This window comes from Tamandua tetradactyla, chromosome 23 (assembly GCF_023851605.1).
Source record: "Tamandua tetradactyla isolate mTamTet1 chromosome 23, mTamTet1.pri, whole genome shotgun sequence".
Taxonomy (NCBI): domain Eukaryota; kingdom Metazoa; phylum Chordata; class Mammalia; order Pilosa; family Myrmecophagidae; genus Tamandua; species Tamandua tetradactyla.
The window spans coordinates 24,901,443-24,920,422 of NC_135349.1; the positions used below are offsets into that span (position 1 = coordinate 24,901,443).

Consider the following 18,980-nt stretch of genomic DNA (forward strand, 5'->3'; position numbering starts at 1 on the left):
TTGTCTCATAGAACCAACTTCTGGTTTTGTTGATTTTCTTGATCGTTTTCATGTTCTCAATTTCATTTATTTCTGCTCTTATCTTTGTTATTTCTTTCCTTTTGCTTGCTTTGGGTTAGTTTGCTGTTCTTTCTCTAGTTCCTCCAAGTGAACAGTTAGTTCCTTAGTTTTTGCTCTTCTTTTTTTGATATAGGCATTTAGGGCAATCATTTTCCCTTTTAGCACTGCCTTTGCTGCATCCCATAAATTTTAATATGTTGTGTTTTCATTTTCATTTGCCTCGAGATGTTTACTGATTTCTCTTGTTATTTCTTCCTTGACCTACTGGTTGTTTAAAAGTGTGTTGTTGAACCTCCCTGTATTTGTGGATTTTCTGGCACTCTGCCTATTATTGATTTCCACCTTCATTCCTTTATGATCTGAGAATGTGTTTTGTATGATTTCAGTCTTTTTAAAATTTATTGAGACTTGCTTTGTGACCTAGCATATAGTCTATCCTTGAGAATGATCCATGGGCACTTGAGAAAAAGGTGTGTCCTGCTGTTGTAGGATGTAATGTTCTATAAATGTCTGTTAAGTCTAGTTCGTTTATTGTATTATTCATATTCTCTGTTTCCTTATAGATCCTCTGTCTGGATGTTCTGTTCATTGATGAGAGTGGGTGTTCTAGTTTGCTAGCTGCTGGAATGCAATATACCAGAAATGGAATGGCTTTTAAAGTGGGTAATTTAATGAGTTGCTAGTTTACAGTTCTAAGGCCGAAAAAATGTCCCAAATAAAACCAGTCTATAGAAATGTCCAATCAAAGGCATCCAGGAAAGGATACCTTGGTTCAAGAAGGCTGGTGAAGTTCAGGGTTTCTCTCTCAAGTGAGATGGCACATGGCGAACACAGTCAGGGCTTCTCTGTCGACTGGAAGGGCACATGGCGAATACAGCATCATCTGCTAGCTTTCTCTCCTGGCTTCCGGTTTCATGAAGCTCCCTGGGAGGCATTTTCCTTCTTCGTCTCCAAAGGTCACTGACTGGTGGACTCTGCTTCATGGTGCTGCAGCATTCTCTGCTCTCTCTGAATCTCTCATTCTCCAAAATATTTCCTCTTTTATAGGACTCCAGTAAACCAAGACCCACCCAGATGGGTGGAGACATGACGTCCCTTAATCCAGTTTAACAACCATTCTTGACTAAATCACATCAACCAGGGAGATATCTCGTTACAGTTTCAAATATACAGTATTGAATAGGGATTATTATTCTACCTTTATGAAATGGGATTTATATTAAAACATGGCTTTTCTTAGGGGGCATACTTCCTTTCAAACCAGCACATTCCACCCTCTGGCCCCTAAAAAAGACATGTTTTTCCCATATACAAAATACATTAATTTCATAACAATATCAGAAACTTTAAACCTTTCAGTAGCAATACAAATGAAGTACAAAATTAGAGACAGTATAAAATCTCATCAAATCAGTTACAGGCATGGTCTGTCCTAAGGCAAAATTCTCTTCATTTGCTCAGGACCTTTGAAAACTCATAACAAGTTATTTGCTGCCAACATGCAAAGGAGGAGCATTCATAGGATACATAAACACATTTCCATAGGGAGGAAGGAACACAGGGGTCACCGGACCCATACGGTTTCGAAAACCTGCAGGGCAAAGTCCATTAGATTTCAAAGTCTGAGAGTCATTTATCCTCAGGGCTTTAGAAAGTGGCAGTCCCACCCTTTCCAAATGCCTATGCCTGCCTCTCTCAGAATGCAACCTTGGGGGATATTCGGGAGACTACCCTTCTCTAGGCTCCACCCTCTCCAAGCATTGGGGCCGCACCTGGGCTCTCCGCCATCTCCGGGGCCCATGTTCAACCCCTCCATGTGGTGGCAGCCAGGCTCTCCCCAAACCCCAAGGAATGTGCTTTGCCCTCTCCAAGGCCTGAGGCGGCATGAGTCTTCCCCTGCAACGAGGTGGAAGGCCCATCATCTGCCTTCGGGGCAAACTCACCCTATCCACGGGCTTCAGTGGGTCCACTGTCCTGGAATGGCTTTTAAAGTGGGTAATTTAATGAGTTGCTAGTTTACAGTTCTAAGGCCGAGAAAATGTCCCAATTAAAATCAGTCTATAGAAATGTCCAATCAAAGGCATCCAGGAAAGGATACCTTGGTTCAAGAAGACCAATGAAGTTCAGGGTTTCTCTCTCAAGTGAGATGGCACATGGCGAACACAGTCAGGGCTTCTCTGTCGGCTGGAAGGGCACATGGCGAATACGGCATCATCAGCTAGCTTTCTCTACTGGCTTCCGGTTTCATGAAGCTCCCCAGGAGGCGTGTTCCTTCTTCATCTTCAATGGGCACTGGCTGGTGGACTCTGCTTCATGGTGCTGCAGCATTCTCTGCTCTCTCTGAATCTCATTTTCCAAAATATTTTCTCTTTTATAGGACTCCAATAAACCAATCAAGACCCACCCAAATGGGTGAAGACGTGTCATCCCTTAATCCAGTTTAACAACTATTCTTGACTAAATCACATCAACCAGGGAGGTGATCTCATTACAGTTTCAAATATACAGTATTGAATAGGGATTATTCTACCTTTATGAAATGGGATTCCTATTAAAACATGGCTTTCCTTAGGGGGCATACTTCCTTTCAAACCAGCACAGTGGGGGATTGAAGTTTCCAGCTATTATGGTAGATGTGTCTATTTCTCTTTTTACTGTTTGTCTCATGTATTTTGGAGCACTCTGGCTTGGTGCATAAATATTTATGATTGTTATGTCTTGTTGAATTGTTCCTTTTATTAATACATAGTGTCCTTGTCTCTTAATTGCTTTACATTTGAATTCTAATTTGTTGGATATTAATATTAGCTATTCTTGCTCTTTTCTGATTGCATGAAATATCTTTTCCCAACCTTTCACTTTCAACCTATGTTTATACTTGAGTCTAAAGTGCATCTGCTATAGACAGCATATAGATGGGTCCTGTTTTTTAATCCATTCTGCCAGTCTATGTCTTTTGATTGGGGAGTTTAATCCATTAACATTTAGTGTTATTACTGTACAGGTAGTACTTTCTTCTACCATTTTGCCTTTTGGATTTTATATGTCATATGTAATTTTTCTTCTTTTTACCTTTACTGATAATCTCCCTTTCTACGCTCTTCTCCACACCTCTCTCTCCTGTCTTTTTGTAATCGCCTCTAGTGCTCCCTTTAGTATTTCTTGCAGAGCTAGTCTCTTGGTCACAAATTCTCTCAGTGATTTTTTGTCTGAAAATGTTTTAATTTCCCCCTCATTTTTGAAGGACAATTTTGCTGGATATAGACTTCTCAGTTGGCAGTTTTTCTCTTTTAATAATTTAAATATATCATCACACTGTCTTCTTGCCTCCATGGTTTCTGCTGAGAAATCTACACATAGTCTTATTGGGTTTCCCTTGTTTGTGATGGATTGCTTTTCTCTTGCTGCTTTCGAGATCTTCTCTTTCTCTTTGACCTCTGACATTCTGATTAGTAAGTGTCTTGGAGTATGTCTATTTGGATCTATTCTCTTTGGGGTATGCTGCACTTCTTGGATCTGTAATTTTAAATCTTTCATAAGAGTTGGGAATTTTTCAGTGATAATTTCCTCCATTAGTTTTTCTCCTCCTTTTCCCTTCTCTTCTCCTTCTGGGACACCCACAACACTTATTTCGGGGGCTTCATATTGTCATTCAATTCCAAGAGTCCTTGCTCATTTTTTTCCCTATATTTTCTTTTGCTTGTCGGATCTCAGATGTTCCGTCCTCCAGTTCACTAATCCTATGTTCAGCCTCTCGAAATCTACCATTGTAGGTTTCCATTGTTTTTTTCATCTCTCCTCCTGTGCCTTTCATTCCCATAAGTTCTGTGATTTGTTTTTTTTTCAGACTTTTGATTTCTCCTTTTTGCTCAGTCCTTGCCTTCTTTATATCCTCTCTCAATTCATTGATTTGATTTTTGATGGGGTTTTCCATGTCTGTTCATACATTCTGAATTAATTATTTCAACTCCTGGATCTCATTTGAATTGTTGGTTTGTTCCTTTGACTGGGCCATCATCTTCAATTTTCCTAGAGTGATTTGTTATTTTTTGCTGACATCTAGGCATTTAATTACCTTAATTAGTTCATTCTGGAGATTGTTTTCACTTCTTTTACCTAGGGTTTTCTTGCTGGACGAATTTGTTGTCTGTGCTTTAACATTCAGTTCAGCTTTTTCTGGACCACTAGCTTAGGTTTTGTTTAACGGAGAAGTTTTCAGTTCTTGTTTTCTTGTTTCTTGCCCTGCCTGTATGGTGCCTTTCTCCCCCCATCCTTAGGAGGTTCTGCTTAGGTAATATAGACCCCAGTCAGATTTTCCCAGACCAAACTGGCCTCCTGTTAGGAGGAAAGAGTCACATGTGTCAGTTTTCCCTGAGGCTGAGACCCAGCAGATTGAAAGACTTTCCTGTGAAGTCTCTGGGCTCTGTTTTTCTTATCCTGCCCAGTATGAGGTGCTTGTCTGCCTGCAGATCCCACCAGCATAAGATGATGTGGTACCTTTAACTTTGGCAGACTCTCCCTGCTGGGGTGTGGTGGAGACAGAGGAGAGGTTGTAGGCTGGTTTTAATGGCTTCAAATTACCAAGCCCTGGGGTCTGAGTTCCTTGAGGGAGGGATTCCACCGGAGTTGGGCTTCACCCCTCCCCTGGGGAAGGCACTGGCTCCAGACTAGCTCTCAAAGAAGCTCGGTTCTGTCTGTGCCTGAGGCAGTTGCAGCCTGGGAAGCACTGCTGCTGTATCCAAAGGCAACCTGGAAACACAGCCACAACCTCTGTTTTTTTTTTTTTCTCTTTTTCCATCAGTCCTGCCCCCTTAGTGCTGGGGCAAAAATGAGTGACCTCCACTTTGACCAGGTTCACCTGAGCTGGGGGCCTATTTTTAGTAGTCAGAATTTGTGAATTAATTCCACACTTGAAGCCTTGTTGCGCTCAACCCCTGCTGCTGGTAAAGTCTCTTTCCTTTCCTCTCTGGGAAGCAGCTTGTGTGGAGGGGCACTGGCCCTGGCGGCTTGGGGAACTCATGGTTCTGGGGGTCTCACAGCTGGTCCAGCTGGTCCAGACTGGGGTACACTGTGTGTCCGGTCACTGATGTGGCCCCGGAAGCTGTTGTGTACTGTTCCTGGTTATTTAGTAGCTGTTCTAGAGGATGAACTAAATCCCAAACCTTGCTAAGCCGCCATTTTGGCTCTTTTCATTTTCTGGTTTATTTTTTATTTGGTCTACAGTATCTTTCATTTCTGTGGTATCTACTATTTTTCTACTTATTCTTTCAAATTTTCTTTATGCTTTTCTAGTGTCTTTTTGATATCTTTTATGTCATTAAGGATATCAGATTCTTTGAGATTTATTTAGTAGAGTTGCATGAACATCTTTGATTAGTTGTACCAAAATCTGTCTCTTCCAGTGTTTTAATATGGTCATTCGGCTGGGCCATATCTGTCTGCTTCATGTACTTAGTGATTTTTTTTTGTTCATTTCTCAGCATTTGATATTTTGGAAGTTGATTTCCCTCACTCATCTAAGCTTTTGTAGTTGCTTGGGTTTGCGCTGAAGGTCTCCTTTTGCATTTATTTTTTCAGTAATGCCCTGATAAACCAAGGCTGGGACTTCAAGCAGCAGATGCAGCTCCATTAAAGATATGTTAAAGGCTAGGGAGAAAGGTAGTTTGCCAAAGTGCACTTTCCCTGTTTTCCCAGCAGATGGCGCACTGGGGCCACCTCATCCTCTCAGGCCTGCCTCTCCCTGAATGTGGCTGTATGCTTGGCAGAATCCATACGAGGTGCAAATCCAGTCAAGGCCGTAGGTCTCTGTGTGTGCTGAAAGCCACCAATCCTGGGGAGGTGGGCACCTGCACCTCTGCGAGAGTACACTTGTGGGAATGATGGATCTGTTGGTTCCCAGGCTTCTTGAGCCGTGGGACTAAACGTTTCAACCTCTCCCTCCCATAGCCAGCGCAGGAGCGCCTGGTGGTGCATTGTGGTTTGCTCCTTCCTCTCCGACTCTCTGCTCTGGACCTCCGCTGAGAAAGAATAGTGGTACAGGACTCAGAGTGTCTCTTTCACCAGCCAATTATCGGATCATCTGTGCTCTATGTCCCGCTCTCCTGAGTGAAAGCCCCCCCCATCTCTGCCAAAACTAGGTTTCCCACAGTGTCTTGCCTCAGGAGAGGGGCTAGGCACTGTGCACAGCAGAAAAATTTCTGTGCATAGATAAACCAAGACTGCTGGCTTCCAGATTCCCACATGAGAGCTTTGGGTTGCAGAGCCAAGAGGGAAGCTCTCCCAAACTGCCTGTGGAGGTGGGAGTGCAGGAGTGTGCTGCCTTTTAGGCACCCACTCCTGCCTACGTGTTGCAGCCTGCCCCAAGTCCTGTGAAACTCACCCCAGCCATCCTCTTAGTGTAATTTCTCTGCTTTTTCACCCAGGTTCTCCCTGTATATGTAGAAGTCCCACTGTATCACTTGTTCCCTGGAACCTCTGTCCTGGTAGTTTTCTGTCCTTTCTCTAGTTGTTCCATGGTGTAGGGGTGCGCTCAACCTATCCTATTCCACTATCTTTCCCTAAATTCATTGTTTAAAGTTTTGTTTCTTGCCTTGACTCGAACCTTTGTAGAAATAGAACAGACATCCTTATTTTGTTTTTAGTCTTAGCATGGAAACTGTCAACAGTATTTCACCATTAGGTATGATGTTAACTGTAGGCTTTTTGAAGATGCCCTTTATCAGAGTGAGGCAGTTCCCATCTGATCCTAGTTTGCTGAGAATTTTTGTCATGAATACGTGTTGAATTTTGTCAAGTATTTTTTATGTATCTGTACCTTTTTAAATCTCCCTTTATTCTGTTTATGTAGCAAATAACAGTGATTTTAGATTTTTGTCCCACCCTTTCATCCCTGAGATAAATCCTACTGGTTGTGATATACTCCCCTTTTTATGTATTAGCTCTTTGCTAATACATATATTTTCTCTTTTTAATTAGAGCAATTACAGGTTTACAGAAAAATTTGCAAAAAGCGGTACCTCTCTCCCCCGTTACACAGTTTACCCTGAATTCTTATTTACTACTGATATATTTTTAAGGGTTTTTTTTTGTATTCATGACTGATATTGGTCTCCATTTTTTTTGTTGTTATTAATAAACTCTTAGCCTTTTCCCCCCAAAATCTATCTTGGCTAGTCTTCTCTATCTTAATTAGTGGTGAATCCATCTTTTTGTTTGTTCAGGCTAAAAACCTTAGCATCGTCCTTGACTCTCCTTTTTCTCTCACATACTGCATCTGATTCCCCAGCTTTTTCTTTTCAAAATATCTTTACATCTGACCATTTCTTATCACTTCCACTGCCACCTTCTCCTCTGAGCCACATTATCTTTACCCGGTCTCTCTGCTTTGGCCTGGACTCCCTACAGGCTTCTCTTGATATAGCAGCTAGATTAAACCTGTGAAAGTGTCAGATTTCATTATGTATTTGTTTTAAGTGTTTTCCTGCCTTAAAATAGCTTACCAGGCCCTGTACATGCCTATCCTCCAGCTTATGATCGCATCTTTTGCCAGAACATATGACCTTTGCATTTACTTTTCCTTTTTTCTAGAATACTCTTCTTCCAGTTATCTGCATGACTTGCTCTCTCTTTTTCTTTAGTTCCTTCTTCAAACATTCCTTTCACAATGAGCCTTCCCCAGTTATCTATTATAATATTGCAAGCTCCCATCACCCCTACACATACTCCCTTCCTAACTCCCTTCCCTGTTTTATTTTCCCCGTAGCATTAATCACTGTCTGCATAGTGTGGTTATTTTGCCCTCCACACCCCACCCCTAGAATGTAAACTCTGTGGAGGGCAGGGACTGGTCCATCTTGTTCTCTCTTCCCAGCGCATGGCCTAGCATGCCACTCATAGTACGTATCCAACGTAGATGTGTGGAATAAGTGAATGACTTGCCTCAGGGCTGCCCCCTCTCAATACCTTACCCTTTGCCCCCAGATCCTGTACAACCGCACCATGGTGCAACTGGGTATCTGTGCCTTCCGCCAAGGCCTGACCAAGGATGCACACAATGCTCTGCTGGACATCCAGTCAAGTGGCCGGGCCAAGGAGCTTCTGGGCCAGGGTCTGTTACTGCGCAGCCTGCAGGAGCGCAACCAGGAGCAGGAGAAGGTGGAGCGGCGCCGGCAGGTGCCCTTCCACCTGCACATCAACCTGGAGCTGCTGGAGTGTGTCTATCTGGTGTCTGCCATGCTCCTGGAGATCCCCTACATGGCTGCCCATGAGAGCGATGCCCGGCGACGCATGATCAGCAAGCAGTTTCATCACCAGCTGCGGGTAGGCGAGCGACAGCCCTTGCTGGGTGAGTGTGGGGCTCTGTATTGGAGCAACCATTTATTTATTCCTTGATTACTTGGGTTTTTAAAATTTTTATAAGCTAAATTGTGGGTTTACAGAAAAATCATACATAAAATGCAGTATTCCCCTATACCACCCTATTATCAACACCTTGCATTGGTATGGTACATCTGCTACAGCTGGTGAAAGCACATTTGTAATAATAATTCAGTTATATTATTATACTAACTATATACTAACCATAGTTCATGGTTTAACTTAGGGTTCATCATCTGTATAGTGCAATTTCATGAATTTTTATCCTATTACCATATAAACAATACAACATTTCCCCTTTCAACCATGCTCAGCTATATATTTCATTGCTGTTAATCATGTTCGTTCACAATGTCATGCTACCATCACCACCATCCATTACCAAAGCATTTCCATAGTTCCAAGTAGAAGCTCTGTATATTTTTTACATATAATAAACATAGAAATAAAAGTAAAAGGAACACTAAAACATCCCACCCCCACCCCATTGTTAGTTTATTTTGTTGTCTTTTTTTTTTTTTTTACTTATCTGTCCTTACCCTGGATAAAGGAAGTGTCAGTCACAAGGTTTTCACAATGATATAGACAGACCCAATAAGAGATTTTTTATTTTAAATTTTTTATTAATTAAAAAGTATATATATAACAACAAACAAAAACATTCTTACATATGATCATTCCGTTCTACATTTATAACTTTGGTTACTTTTAATCGTAAAGTTTAGGAAGAGTTAAAGGGACCAACATTCCCATTTGATGATTCAAATGGATTTAATGACCTCTCCATCTATAACTTAAAACAGATTTAAAAAGTCTCTCTACAGTCTCTTAACCATGGGACATGCTCTCAAGCCTATTGTGAAACTCTGAATTGAGCGCGGGCAATGGTGGCTCAGTGGCAGAGTTTTGGCCTGCCTTGCTGGAGACCCAGTGCAATTCCTGGTGCCTGTCCACGTTAAAACAAAACAAAACAAAACAACTCAACTCTGAATTAAGCACTGTGCTTTCTGTCACTCTTCTGTCTGTATTTGTCAGCTTTATCTTTTACCATATTTGTGATCCTGTATACCTCCCTAACACCTTTGGAGTGTCATCATTGCCTACAGAATAAAGTTTATTCTCCTCAATCATTGTTAAATTCTTCATGACCTGACCCCAGCATTTTAGAAATTTAATATAAACTTACATGGCATTTTTTTTTTCCCTGCCTGGCACTGTTCTAAATGCTTTACAGATAATACTTCATTTAGTTTTCATCATTTAGTACCTATGATGTATAGGTATTCTTATTACCCGTTTCATGAGTTTCTTGAGGAGAAAACTGAGGCAAGAAGTGACTTAACCAACAACTAACTACTATTGTGCATGCGCCTCTAACCTTTTCCTGTTTTTCTTCTTCATGCATATTATATTCCAGTCAAATTAACTGTAGTAGACCCTTTTCTTTCATGCATATAACAACTCTTTCGATCATTTCTGAAAGACCTAATCATCGATGGGGTTGAATGAGCTTGGTTTTTACTAGAAAAGGAATTTGAATTGTACCCTTCTTGAGGTTGGTGCATGGATGTACTTGGCAAGTAAGCCCATGGCTGCTTCCCATTACAGATTTGCCCTCTACTGGTTGTGTATGTGATCATGCTAGAGTCCCATAAATGAATTTTTTTGGCTCACATAGTAATACTTTGTTTTGTTTTGTTTTAGTTGGAAAATTTCCAAAGAAAATCTTATTTTTCAGCATTCTTAAAATTTTGGTGGATCTGGCAATCCTGGGCCTGCCTTCCCACAAGCTAGACTTAGTTAAAGTTGATTTAACAGCTGTGGGGAAGTGCTCTCTGGTTTTCCACACTCCGTACCTCTCTCTGTTGCTCCCTGGCAGTGGGACCAAGAGCCAGTTCCTATTTATCCTTAGCCTTAAACTGCTTGTGTGGATTGTAGAAAAATCTTCTTTGAGCTTCTAACTTTTCCTCTTTCAAAAAGTGGTCAAATGAAAACTAATCCAAAAAGGTTGTACTTTTTCTAACACTAGCCCTTTTCTGTTTTGTCCTGATTGGCTATCCATCTCTGTTCTGTGGTCTGCTATATTTATGTTTCTCTGTACTTACTATTCATTTCTAGACTTAGAACTTTTACACTTTATTGTCTGCCTTGAATTTCAGTACTCTAATTTCCCATCTTATCTTCCTGGCTTGTCTTTAGGACATATTTGGGAGCCCAAGTCCATAATCAGCATATCAAACATGTGATTTCACAAATGTAATTTAGGATGAGCCTAAAATTTTTAAGGAAAATAAGTGAGCACTTTAAAGAAAAATAAGCTGATAATAGTGTAAATGATATATGGTTATGGCAAAAATCATGAAAGTGGTATAAGGATGAATATAGTTTTCTAAATACTATTCCATCTCAGTGTTAGACATTTTTTGGGTCAAGGAATCTTCTGAAACTCTGATGAAAGTTATGGGCCCTTTTCCTAGGAAAATGTACGTAAGGTTTCACATGCAGAAATTTGTTGGCATTTTTTAGGTTTTACCAGTCCCCTGAAGGACATCTATGGACTGATTTGGTTTAAACCTAAATAAACTTAATTAGATACTAGGTGACTTGTACAATTACATGGCTATTTTGTGGAGAAATGAGAATACATTCAGTCCAAACCCGTTTGTCTCTAGACTTTTTTTTGCCCTTCTGACCTGTGTTCTTCCTTGGATGAACCTTCTGGGGGTAGGAGCCCTGGTCTCAAGTTTACTATGCCCTGCATAATTTATAACCTTTCAGGTCCCCCTGAGTCAATGAGGGAACATGTGGTCGCTGCCTCCAAGGCCATGAAGATGGGGGATTGGAAAACCTGCCACAGTTTTATCATCAATGAGAAGATGAATGGCAAAGTGTGGGACCTTTTCCCAGAGGCCGACAAAGTCCGCACCATGCTGGTTAGGTGAGTAGAGATAGGAGACCATGGTGGTTTGGGGAATAAAAGACTGTTGGTTTCCTTCCCTGAAGACCCTCCCCTTTCTTTCCCCTTGCCCCACAGGAAGATTCAGGAAGAGTCACTGAGGACCTACCTCTTCACCTACAGCAGTGTCTATGACTCCATCAGGTAGGATGGACCTCAAGGAGGAACAGGGTTCCCACCTTTTTGATTGAGAGTCCTGACTACTCTGTGCTCTCTTCTTTATTTCCCCTCAGCATGGAGACATTGTCTGACATGTTTGAGTTGGACCTGCCCACTGTACACTCCATCATCAGCAAGATGATCATTAATGAGGAGCTGATGGTAAAAGCCAGGGATGGATTGTAAACAGGCAGGTTGGGGTCATGGAGAGGGTGTAGTAGAGGGGTCTGATCGGTGTTGTATCCCTTCCTCTGCCTCACCCCATCAGGCTTCCCTGGATCAGCCAACACAGACAGTGGTGATGCACCGCACCGAGCCCACTGCCCAGCAGAACCTGGCTCTGCAGCTGGCCGAGAAGCTGGGCAGTCTAGTGGAGAATAATGAACGGGTGTTTGACCATAAGCAGGGTACCTATGGTGGCTACTTCCGAGGTGAGTGGTTCCATTCCCTCTGGCTTGCCAGGGTCCTGATCCCCTCAGTACTGTTCCCTGGCTGCGGGTGGGTGAGCAACAGCCCTTGCTGGGTGAGTGTGGGGCTCTGTATTGGAGCAACCTTTTATTTATTCCTTGATTACTGACCCCTTTTCCCTTCTTTTCCATTTCCTGCAGACCAGAAGGATGGCTACCGCAAAAACGAAGGCTATATGCGCCGGGGTGGCTACCGCCAGCAGCAATCTCAGACAGCTTACTGATCTCTTCACCTTTGTTCCTGGGGTTTCAGTCACTCAACCTTTAAGTTCTCACCCACACCTCAGTCATTAAAGGTCTATTTAGAGTTGTTATAGTTCCTGAGTGTCTACATGTCACCATGGGGGGGGGGGGGGGTTGGATTCAGTCATTTACTGAGCTTCTACCACCTGACAGGCATAAGTCTCAAGATGCAGATATGAACCATATATATCCCTGACTTGAAAGACCTTTGCTATTTTTGACTGTAATAGAAAATTGGAATAGTGTGTGATAAGTTACAAAAAGAATATGAGAAAAGGGTGGTAGATATATTGAACAGGATGTGACATTGTCAGGACAGGGTGGAGGTTAAGGCTTAATGGAGGCATTGATGATGGTTGGGCCTTGGAATTTTGAGATTTGGGTGGCTGGTGGTTCACCAGACAGGGAAAAGGGATGCTGCTATGAACTGTGGTCTTGGACTAGTGTGGAGCTGCTATAACCTGACTGTGATAAGAAAAATACCATGATTAAGAGTAAGTATTCAGAAACTTGGCCATTGCCAAGATATCTAACTAAGCATGTGATCATCTTTTCAGTAATTGGTGTAATTAATGTCCAGGGTATGGTGGTGGATAACACTGCCAGCATTTATTGAATGCTTACATGCTGGGAACTTTACATGCCTTATTTCATCTTCTTAGAATATCCTGATTTTTACTCCCATTTTATAGATGAGTATACAGAGACCCAAAGAGGTTAAGTAATTCTTGCCTGAGATCACATAACTGGAAAGTGAAGAAGTTAGATATACACCAAGGCAGCCTCATTCCATGCTCCTACATCTTAACCATTATATTTAGTGCTAATTGTATTTCTAGATTTGGGAGCATACAGGAGGTAGTGCTGAGGACTGAAGTCTCAGCCTGTGACTGGTGGGTGGAAGTGAAGCCAGAGAGGTAGTAGAATCAGGGAGGACAGGTGACAGTGTTGCTGAAAACCACAAGTTCACTGCCCAGTGCACACTGAAATCAATGTAGTTACCTTGGTGCGCCAGAGAGAGAAAGGCCTTTATTTCATGGCCACCAAGAAAGGACACAGCAATAAAAAGAAATCTCAAATCTTTCTTCCCAAGTCTAAAGAGTTTAGGGTTTTTATGGATTCAAACAAGGGGAGGTAGAGTTGTTAATCATTATAGTAACAAGTAACTAAGCCAAAATAGCCATTACAATAACAAATATGAACACTAGTCAGTGGTTACACTCCTCCCTTATTTTTGTTCATTCCTCAAACTTGAGGGATTTTGGATGAGAACTGCTCTGGCTTCATCAAGCTGAAAAGGGGTGATGTTATTAAGACGTAGAGGAATGAAGCCTTTTTGCCTACAGTTGAAGATATTCATGAGTTCCTGGTTGTCATACTTAGGTGAGTACCCTTCGATTTCATGGCTTAACTGGCATAGGAATAATTGGAGGCTTTAAGTATGAAACTATACTGTAATATATATACACACAATATGCTTTATTAAAAAGTGTAGGTTTAAAAAGTAGATCATGATTAAGGAACTTTCAAGTTAATAGAACTGCCATATTAGGGGAATAGCTTTTCATAGATTCCCAGATACAGTCTGGTGTGTTCATTTTATGGAGCCATGTGGCTTGTTTTTGGTGTCCAGATGTTTCTAGGATTTTCAGGAACGTTGGAGCTTTGCATATTTGGGTTAGTTTGTAATATCTGGCTGAGAACCTACATGAGAGTAACCTCCAAAATGACCTTCTGGCTCTATTTGAAGTCTCTTAGCCATGGAAATTTGGTTGTTTTATTTATTTTCCTCCTTTTGATCAAGATCTTTCTCTGAAAGCATTGCTGATCCAACATTTGGTATTTGTCCCTCAGCACCAGGGGGCTCATCCCTTCTCAGAGTTATTTTCTACATAGGAAGAAAGTGAGTTTATTTGCAGAGTTTGGTTTAGAGAAAGAAACCACAGATAAGCAAGGTTTTCGGGGTGGGGGGGGTGGCTCTTAGGCTTTAATTATAATTAGGCTTAGTTTCATTGTTACAGAAATAAGGTTCATAAGTGTGCAAGCCTTAAGATCCAGGGCTTGGCTTATTAGCATAGTTTCTTCTATTAGGCATGGCTTATATTTCAGAATTTATTTTCATAGGTCCGTCTATTATAAACTCAAATGGGAATGATTTGTTTTCTAAAAGGAATGGGTCTTTGATTTAGACTTTGCAAAGTTCTTTGATTACAATTTCGGTAAACAGGGAGTCCTTGTTTGAGAGAGTAGCAGGAATTCCCTAGTGGGGATGTTTCCAGTTCCATCCTGTCCTTCCCTACCCCCTCAAAAGACTTTATATTTTTTCACTTCATGCCCAAAACACTCAGAAAAGCATCAGGGTATTTATTACATTTACCTGTACAGAATACCAGGATCTCATTCCTTATTCTAGGTTTCATGTCAAACAAAGCTGAGTCAGGTTGTCTAAATAAACTACCCAGGTAGTTTAAACTGTCAGGTAGTGTGCCAAAGAAAGCTTAAATTTTTGAAAAAAATAAATCCTCTTTTAATCCTTAAACAGAAATTAAAGTTTCACAGACAGTATCACCCTTTACCCTGTATTCTGATTCATCTTAATCCTAACCAGATCAGCCCCATTCACATCCCTTCTTTCAGCTTCTTTAACAGTTGTCTTTTAGACAACTATTCTAATGTCTTTTAGAATTAATGCTGCTTCTATAGTACCTCCAGCACTGGAGAATCCAGTTCTGAGTCTCATGTGTCACACAGCCATCCAAATTTTCAACTACCAGACTACACAGAAAGAGCAAAGTCTTCAGCATTTAGAAATAACAACTAAAGCCCAGGAACAATGATTACTGCAGGACCTTACAACCTAGGCCCTCATTCCCTTCTGAGCATCTTCTAAGTGAAGCCATATACAGAAACGAAATAGTTTGACAATTAGTTTATATTGGGGTCATCAACCAGAGATCATAGCAGAAGGTCTTTCCTGTTTCACCTTTATAATTTTACCAGGTTTATGTTAATAGGTAGAACATAATTTATATACTTGATTTGCTTCTCCTTTGAGGTTCCTTTTCTTGAAGTTGAAGTCTGACCTGTAGCTAGATAGATCATGTGTACTTTCAGAGAAGCATCAGACTAAAACAATGTAACTGACAAGGAAATTTTGTTGTTCTGGTGATATAACATTTTTAAAAATTACTAAAACCATGATAATACTCTATCTGTATGCAGATCAGTGTCAGGGCATAACATAGACAATGAAAACATTGTCAGGTCTCTAGGAATTTTATATACTCTCTATTTATATGAAAAACAATTCGCCCAAGCAAATTTTACCAACAGAAAGTTAGAAAATCCCTTTAATTTTTATATTACTTGTCATGCAACTCATAACAGCAAATGAGCCTAACTATTTCTAGCATCTGTCTTTTTTTTTTTTCTTTTTTCTTTTTTGCATGGGCAGGCACCGGGAATCGAGCCCGGGTCTCTGGCATGGCAGGCAAGAAGTCTGCCTGCTGAGCCACTGTGGCCTTCATCTGTCTTTTTACAAGGTAAAAGAACAAATCCTTTACAACAGTTTCAAGTAAAAAGATAGCCTTTAGGGTTTCATTTGGGGAAGGGAAATTGTCAGAAGTTATCATATTTGAACATTATGTTAAACAAGAAAATGGGTTATTGTGAAACAATATTTGGTTCCCTGTTTAACTTAAGTGACAACAGAAAAGTAAAGTAGGAATTAATATAATTGTAAGAAAAATACTTAGTTCTTTTAAAAGTGCACTTTGTCTCCCGAAACAATAAAGGATAAGGTCAATATAAACATCAACGAGGATATTATTCCAATGTGACATAGAATCATCATCTAAGCAGTATACTCAGATGGTTAAAAAAATTTTATTACCTTTTATTAAGGGCAGACCAGTAATCTGAGAAATTTTCAATATTTTAACAAAGAAAACCAAACTCCAGTTTTGCATGAATATAAAGTTTGATATGAAAACTCTTAATATATATTATAAGCAAGCTTACTAAATCCTAATCAACATAGACCAAGACAGAATTCATTCCACAAACCTATACCTTTCCATATTCACCAGGCTTTGTCTTTGCACATGCTTGATTTTCATTTTATGAAAACTGGTCATTTTACATTAGGACAAAACTTTCCTTAACAAAGCACATTCTGTATACTCTGCATACCTCCTTACCTTAAGTTACCAGAAAGATCTTTGATAATTGTCTTCAAACATCCTACAAGACAATTATTCTTTAAGTTTGTCAAAAGAACTTAATTTTGTTAAGCACAATCTTAGATTTTTCACCACTTTAAAGATCCAATAGATATAATCCTAACTTATTTTATCAGTAAACCTGTATAAATTTAGGGAGAACATACCCAAAAGAATAAAATTGTGTGTTTATATTATACTTAACAGTAGGACATAGCTTTGGAGAGTGGTTTCCAGAAATACTGGTTTCTTCGGTTTACTGTATTACTAGAATTCCAGGGAGATATATTATGAATAATTTCTGAAACAGCTCTTTGGAGGCAAGTAGGGAGGGCTGGTTTAAAGTCGTGATTTAATTGCAGCCTTAAAAAAGCAACCAGTGCTTTTCTATTCTTTTAAAATATTTCCAATAGAGTTGTTTGGTTCAAAAAGTTATCATAGGGGGGCGGGCCGCGGTGGCTCAGCGGGCAAAGTGCTTGCCTGCTATGCCGGAGGACCTCGGTTCGATTCCCGGCCCGATTCCCGGCCCCAGCCCATGTAACAAAAACGGAGAAACAGAATACAATAAAACAAGAAAATGTTTAAAAGATGTTTCCCTTTCTTCCTTCCTTCCTTCCTTCTATCCTTCCTTCCTTCTCTCTGTCTTTCCTTTAAAAAAAAAAAAAAAAAAAAAAGTTATCATAGGGTGTGTGGGTGGTTCAGTGGTAGAATGCTCACTTTACATGCAGGAGACCCAGGTTCAATTCCCGGACCATTCAACCCCCCCAAAAAAAGCTATCATAGAAACAGAAACAGGACTAGACTTTGTTGCTGCATTTTTTGTAGCTTATTTGCATCGTGGTTACCAGTGTTTTCCTACGTATGACTAGGAATTTTAATTATAACCAAAACCAAAACCTTTGGTCATTTACCAATTGCTTAACTGAAAAAATTATTCCCCTCCCCCCCCCCCGGAAGTTTAAAAATCTGTTTTCATAATATCTTAAAATTATGAACAACCCCAAAAGCATACTGTCAAATTCTGGAAAACATACACTTGTTTATTTTGTCCCAAGCATAATCCAGGAAAACCTTTCCTTAGCTCTCAAGATCATTTTCTCTTTACTTACTGGAACTTGTGAAATTTGGCAGTTGCATTTTATTCATTTACACCCATTCCAAGGCTATAAGTGTTTTAATGATTTGTCTACTGAAGCTAATACCACAATAGTATTACTAGGAAAAAATAATTTTAAATTGGGGAATTCCTTCAGAATAAACATGGCTTATTCCCTTGTGCCTATCTTTCTAATCTCCAGGCCCAGTGGACTCAATTTTAAACCAAACCCACACCTCCACCATCTTTCTGCACGGACCCTTCCCCAAATATAGCTGCCCTAACTGATTAATTCTTACTTGGCCAAGGTTTAAGAGGCCCTGGGGCTGGGATAGGTGAGAAAGAAAGAATGAGAACTGGTCTGTTGAATTTGGTTTTAGTTTCCAAATGAGGGCGGTGGAATTTAAGACAGATAAGTTGGCCCTACTATTGATCAAGGATCCTTACAGTCTCATTTTAATTGTTTCTAAATATCAGATCTATTTCACCCAAAGATGTGACCCAGACAATTGCAAAGGTCTTTGTCATTTTCTAAGGCAGCCTTACCAGTTACATTAAAAGCCACTGATTTTGCTTTCTTAGGGGGCAAAAAAGCATTGAAGGGTGGGGAGTGGGGGTCCTGCCTTCCGGAAGTTCCAAGTAGTTTCTTTCCAATGTCTAGGTTGTCACAGTAATTTCAGGTATTAACAACCTGAACCCTGTGATAAACAGCTTTCAGTGTTTGGGTCCACTCTGTCTGGCACTAAACAGAGAAACCAGTCTTCGTGAGGTGAGTTTTATTGCAGGTGCACATGCAAGGAACTGAAAGAAATCTTTCTAAGGCCAGTTCACAGTGAGAAAAAGGGGACTCAAGCCCAAGCAGACAAAGGGTCAAGAGAACAACAGAAAATAAGGAAGAAGGGGGAAAAAAAACCCTGAGTAATGGTCACAGGATTAATTAAAATTGAGTAATAGTCATTTTCATTCTTGTTTGGTCAGCATGTCTGTTATCCTATAGATCAGGCATCCTGTTTTTCCAGCTATGGTGATATGTTAGCTGAGTCCATAACCACAGGGTGGTTTCAGACATTGATATAAAGCACCTGTGTTTAGAGACTCAGTACTTTCTTTGCTGACCATCCTGGCATCCTAGACCTTTGTCCTTCAAGGAAGGAAGATGTTCATTTACTGGGCTATATGGCATTTCTGGTTCCATTCCATTGTACTTTAGGATTATCTCATTCCTGCAAATTAATCTGAGAAGGTCTGGTTAATGTAACTAGGAACAGTAAACTTTTGAGATTAGATCAACAGCAAGCTATTCCAGCAAGGGCTTTAGGCTTTAGATGAATGAAAGCTGCTTGAGTGAAGAGCTTATAATATTTTCCAGCCCCAAAGAACTAGAATATATTAAACATCTTTCC

At 40.4% G+C, this 18,980-nt stretch overlaps 1 protein-coding gene across 1 annotated transcript in view; it reads left to right on the top strand.

The window, feature by feature from the left end:
* The window catches only part of LOC143667307 (eukaryotic translation initiation factor 3 subunit C), a 33,424-nt gene extending 21,090 nt beyond the window's left edge, over positions 1 to 12,334 (top strand). The window contains exons 16-21 of the mRNA XM_077141367.1: positions 8,041 to 8,404; positions 11,215 to 11,374; positions 11,471 to 11,536; positions 11,626 to 11,713; positions 11,820 to 11,982; positions 12,160 to 12,334. Of these exons, the coding sequence (XP_076997482.1) occupies positions 8,041 to 8,404; positions 11,215 to 11,374; positions 11,471 to 11,536; positions 11,626 to 11,713; positions 11,820 to 11,982; positions 12,160 to 12,242 (924 nt within the window). The 3' untranslated portion in view covers positions 12,243 to 12,334. The remainder of the gene's footprint in view (positions 1 to 8,040; positions 8,405 to 11,214; positions 11,375 to 11,470; positions 11,537 to 11,625; positions 11,714 to 11,819; positions 11,983 to 12,159) is intronic.
* The last annotated feature ends 6,646 nt before the right edge of the window (positions 12,335 to 18,980 follow it).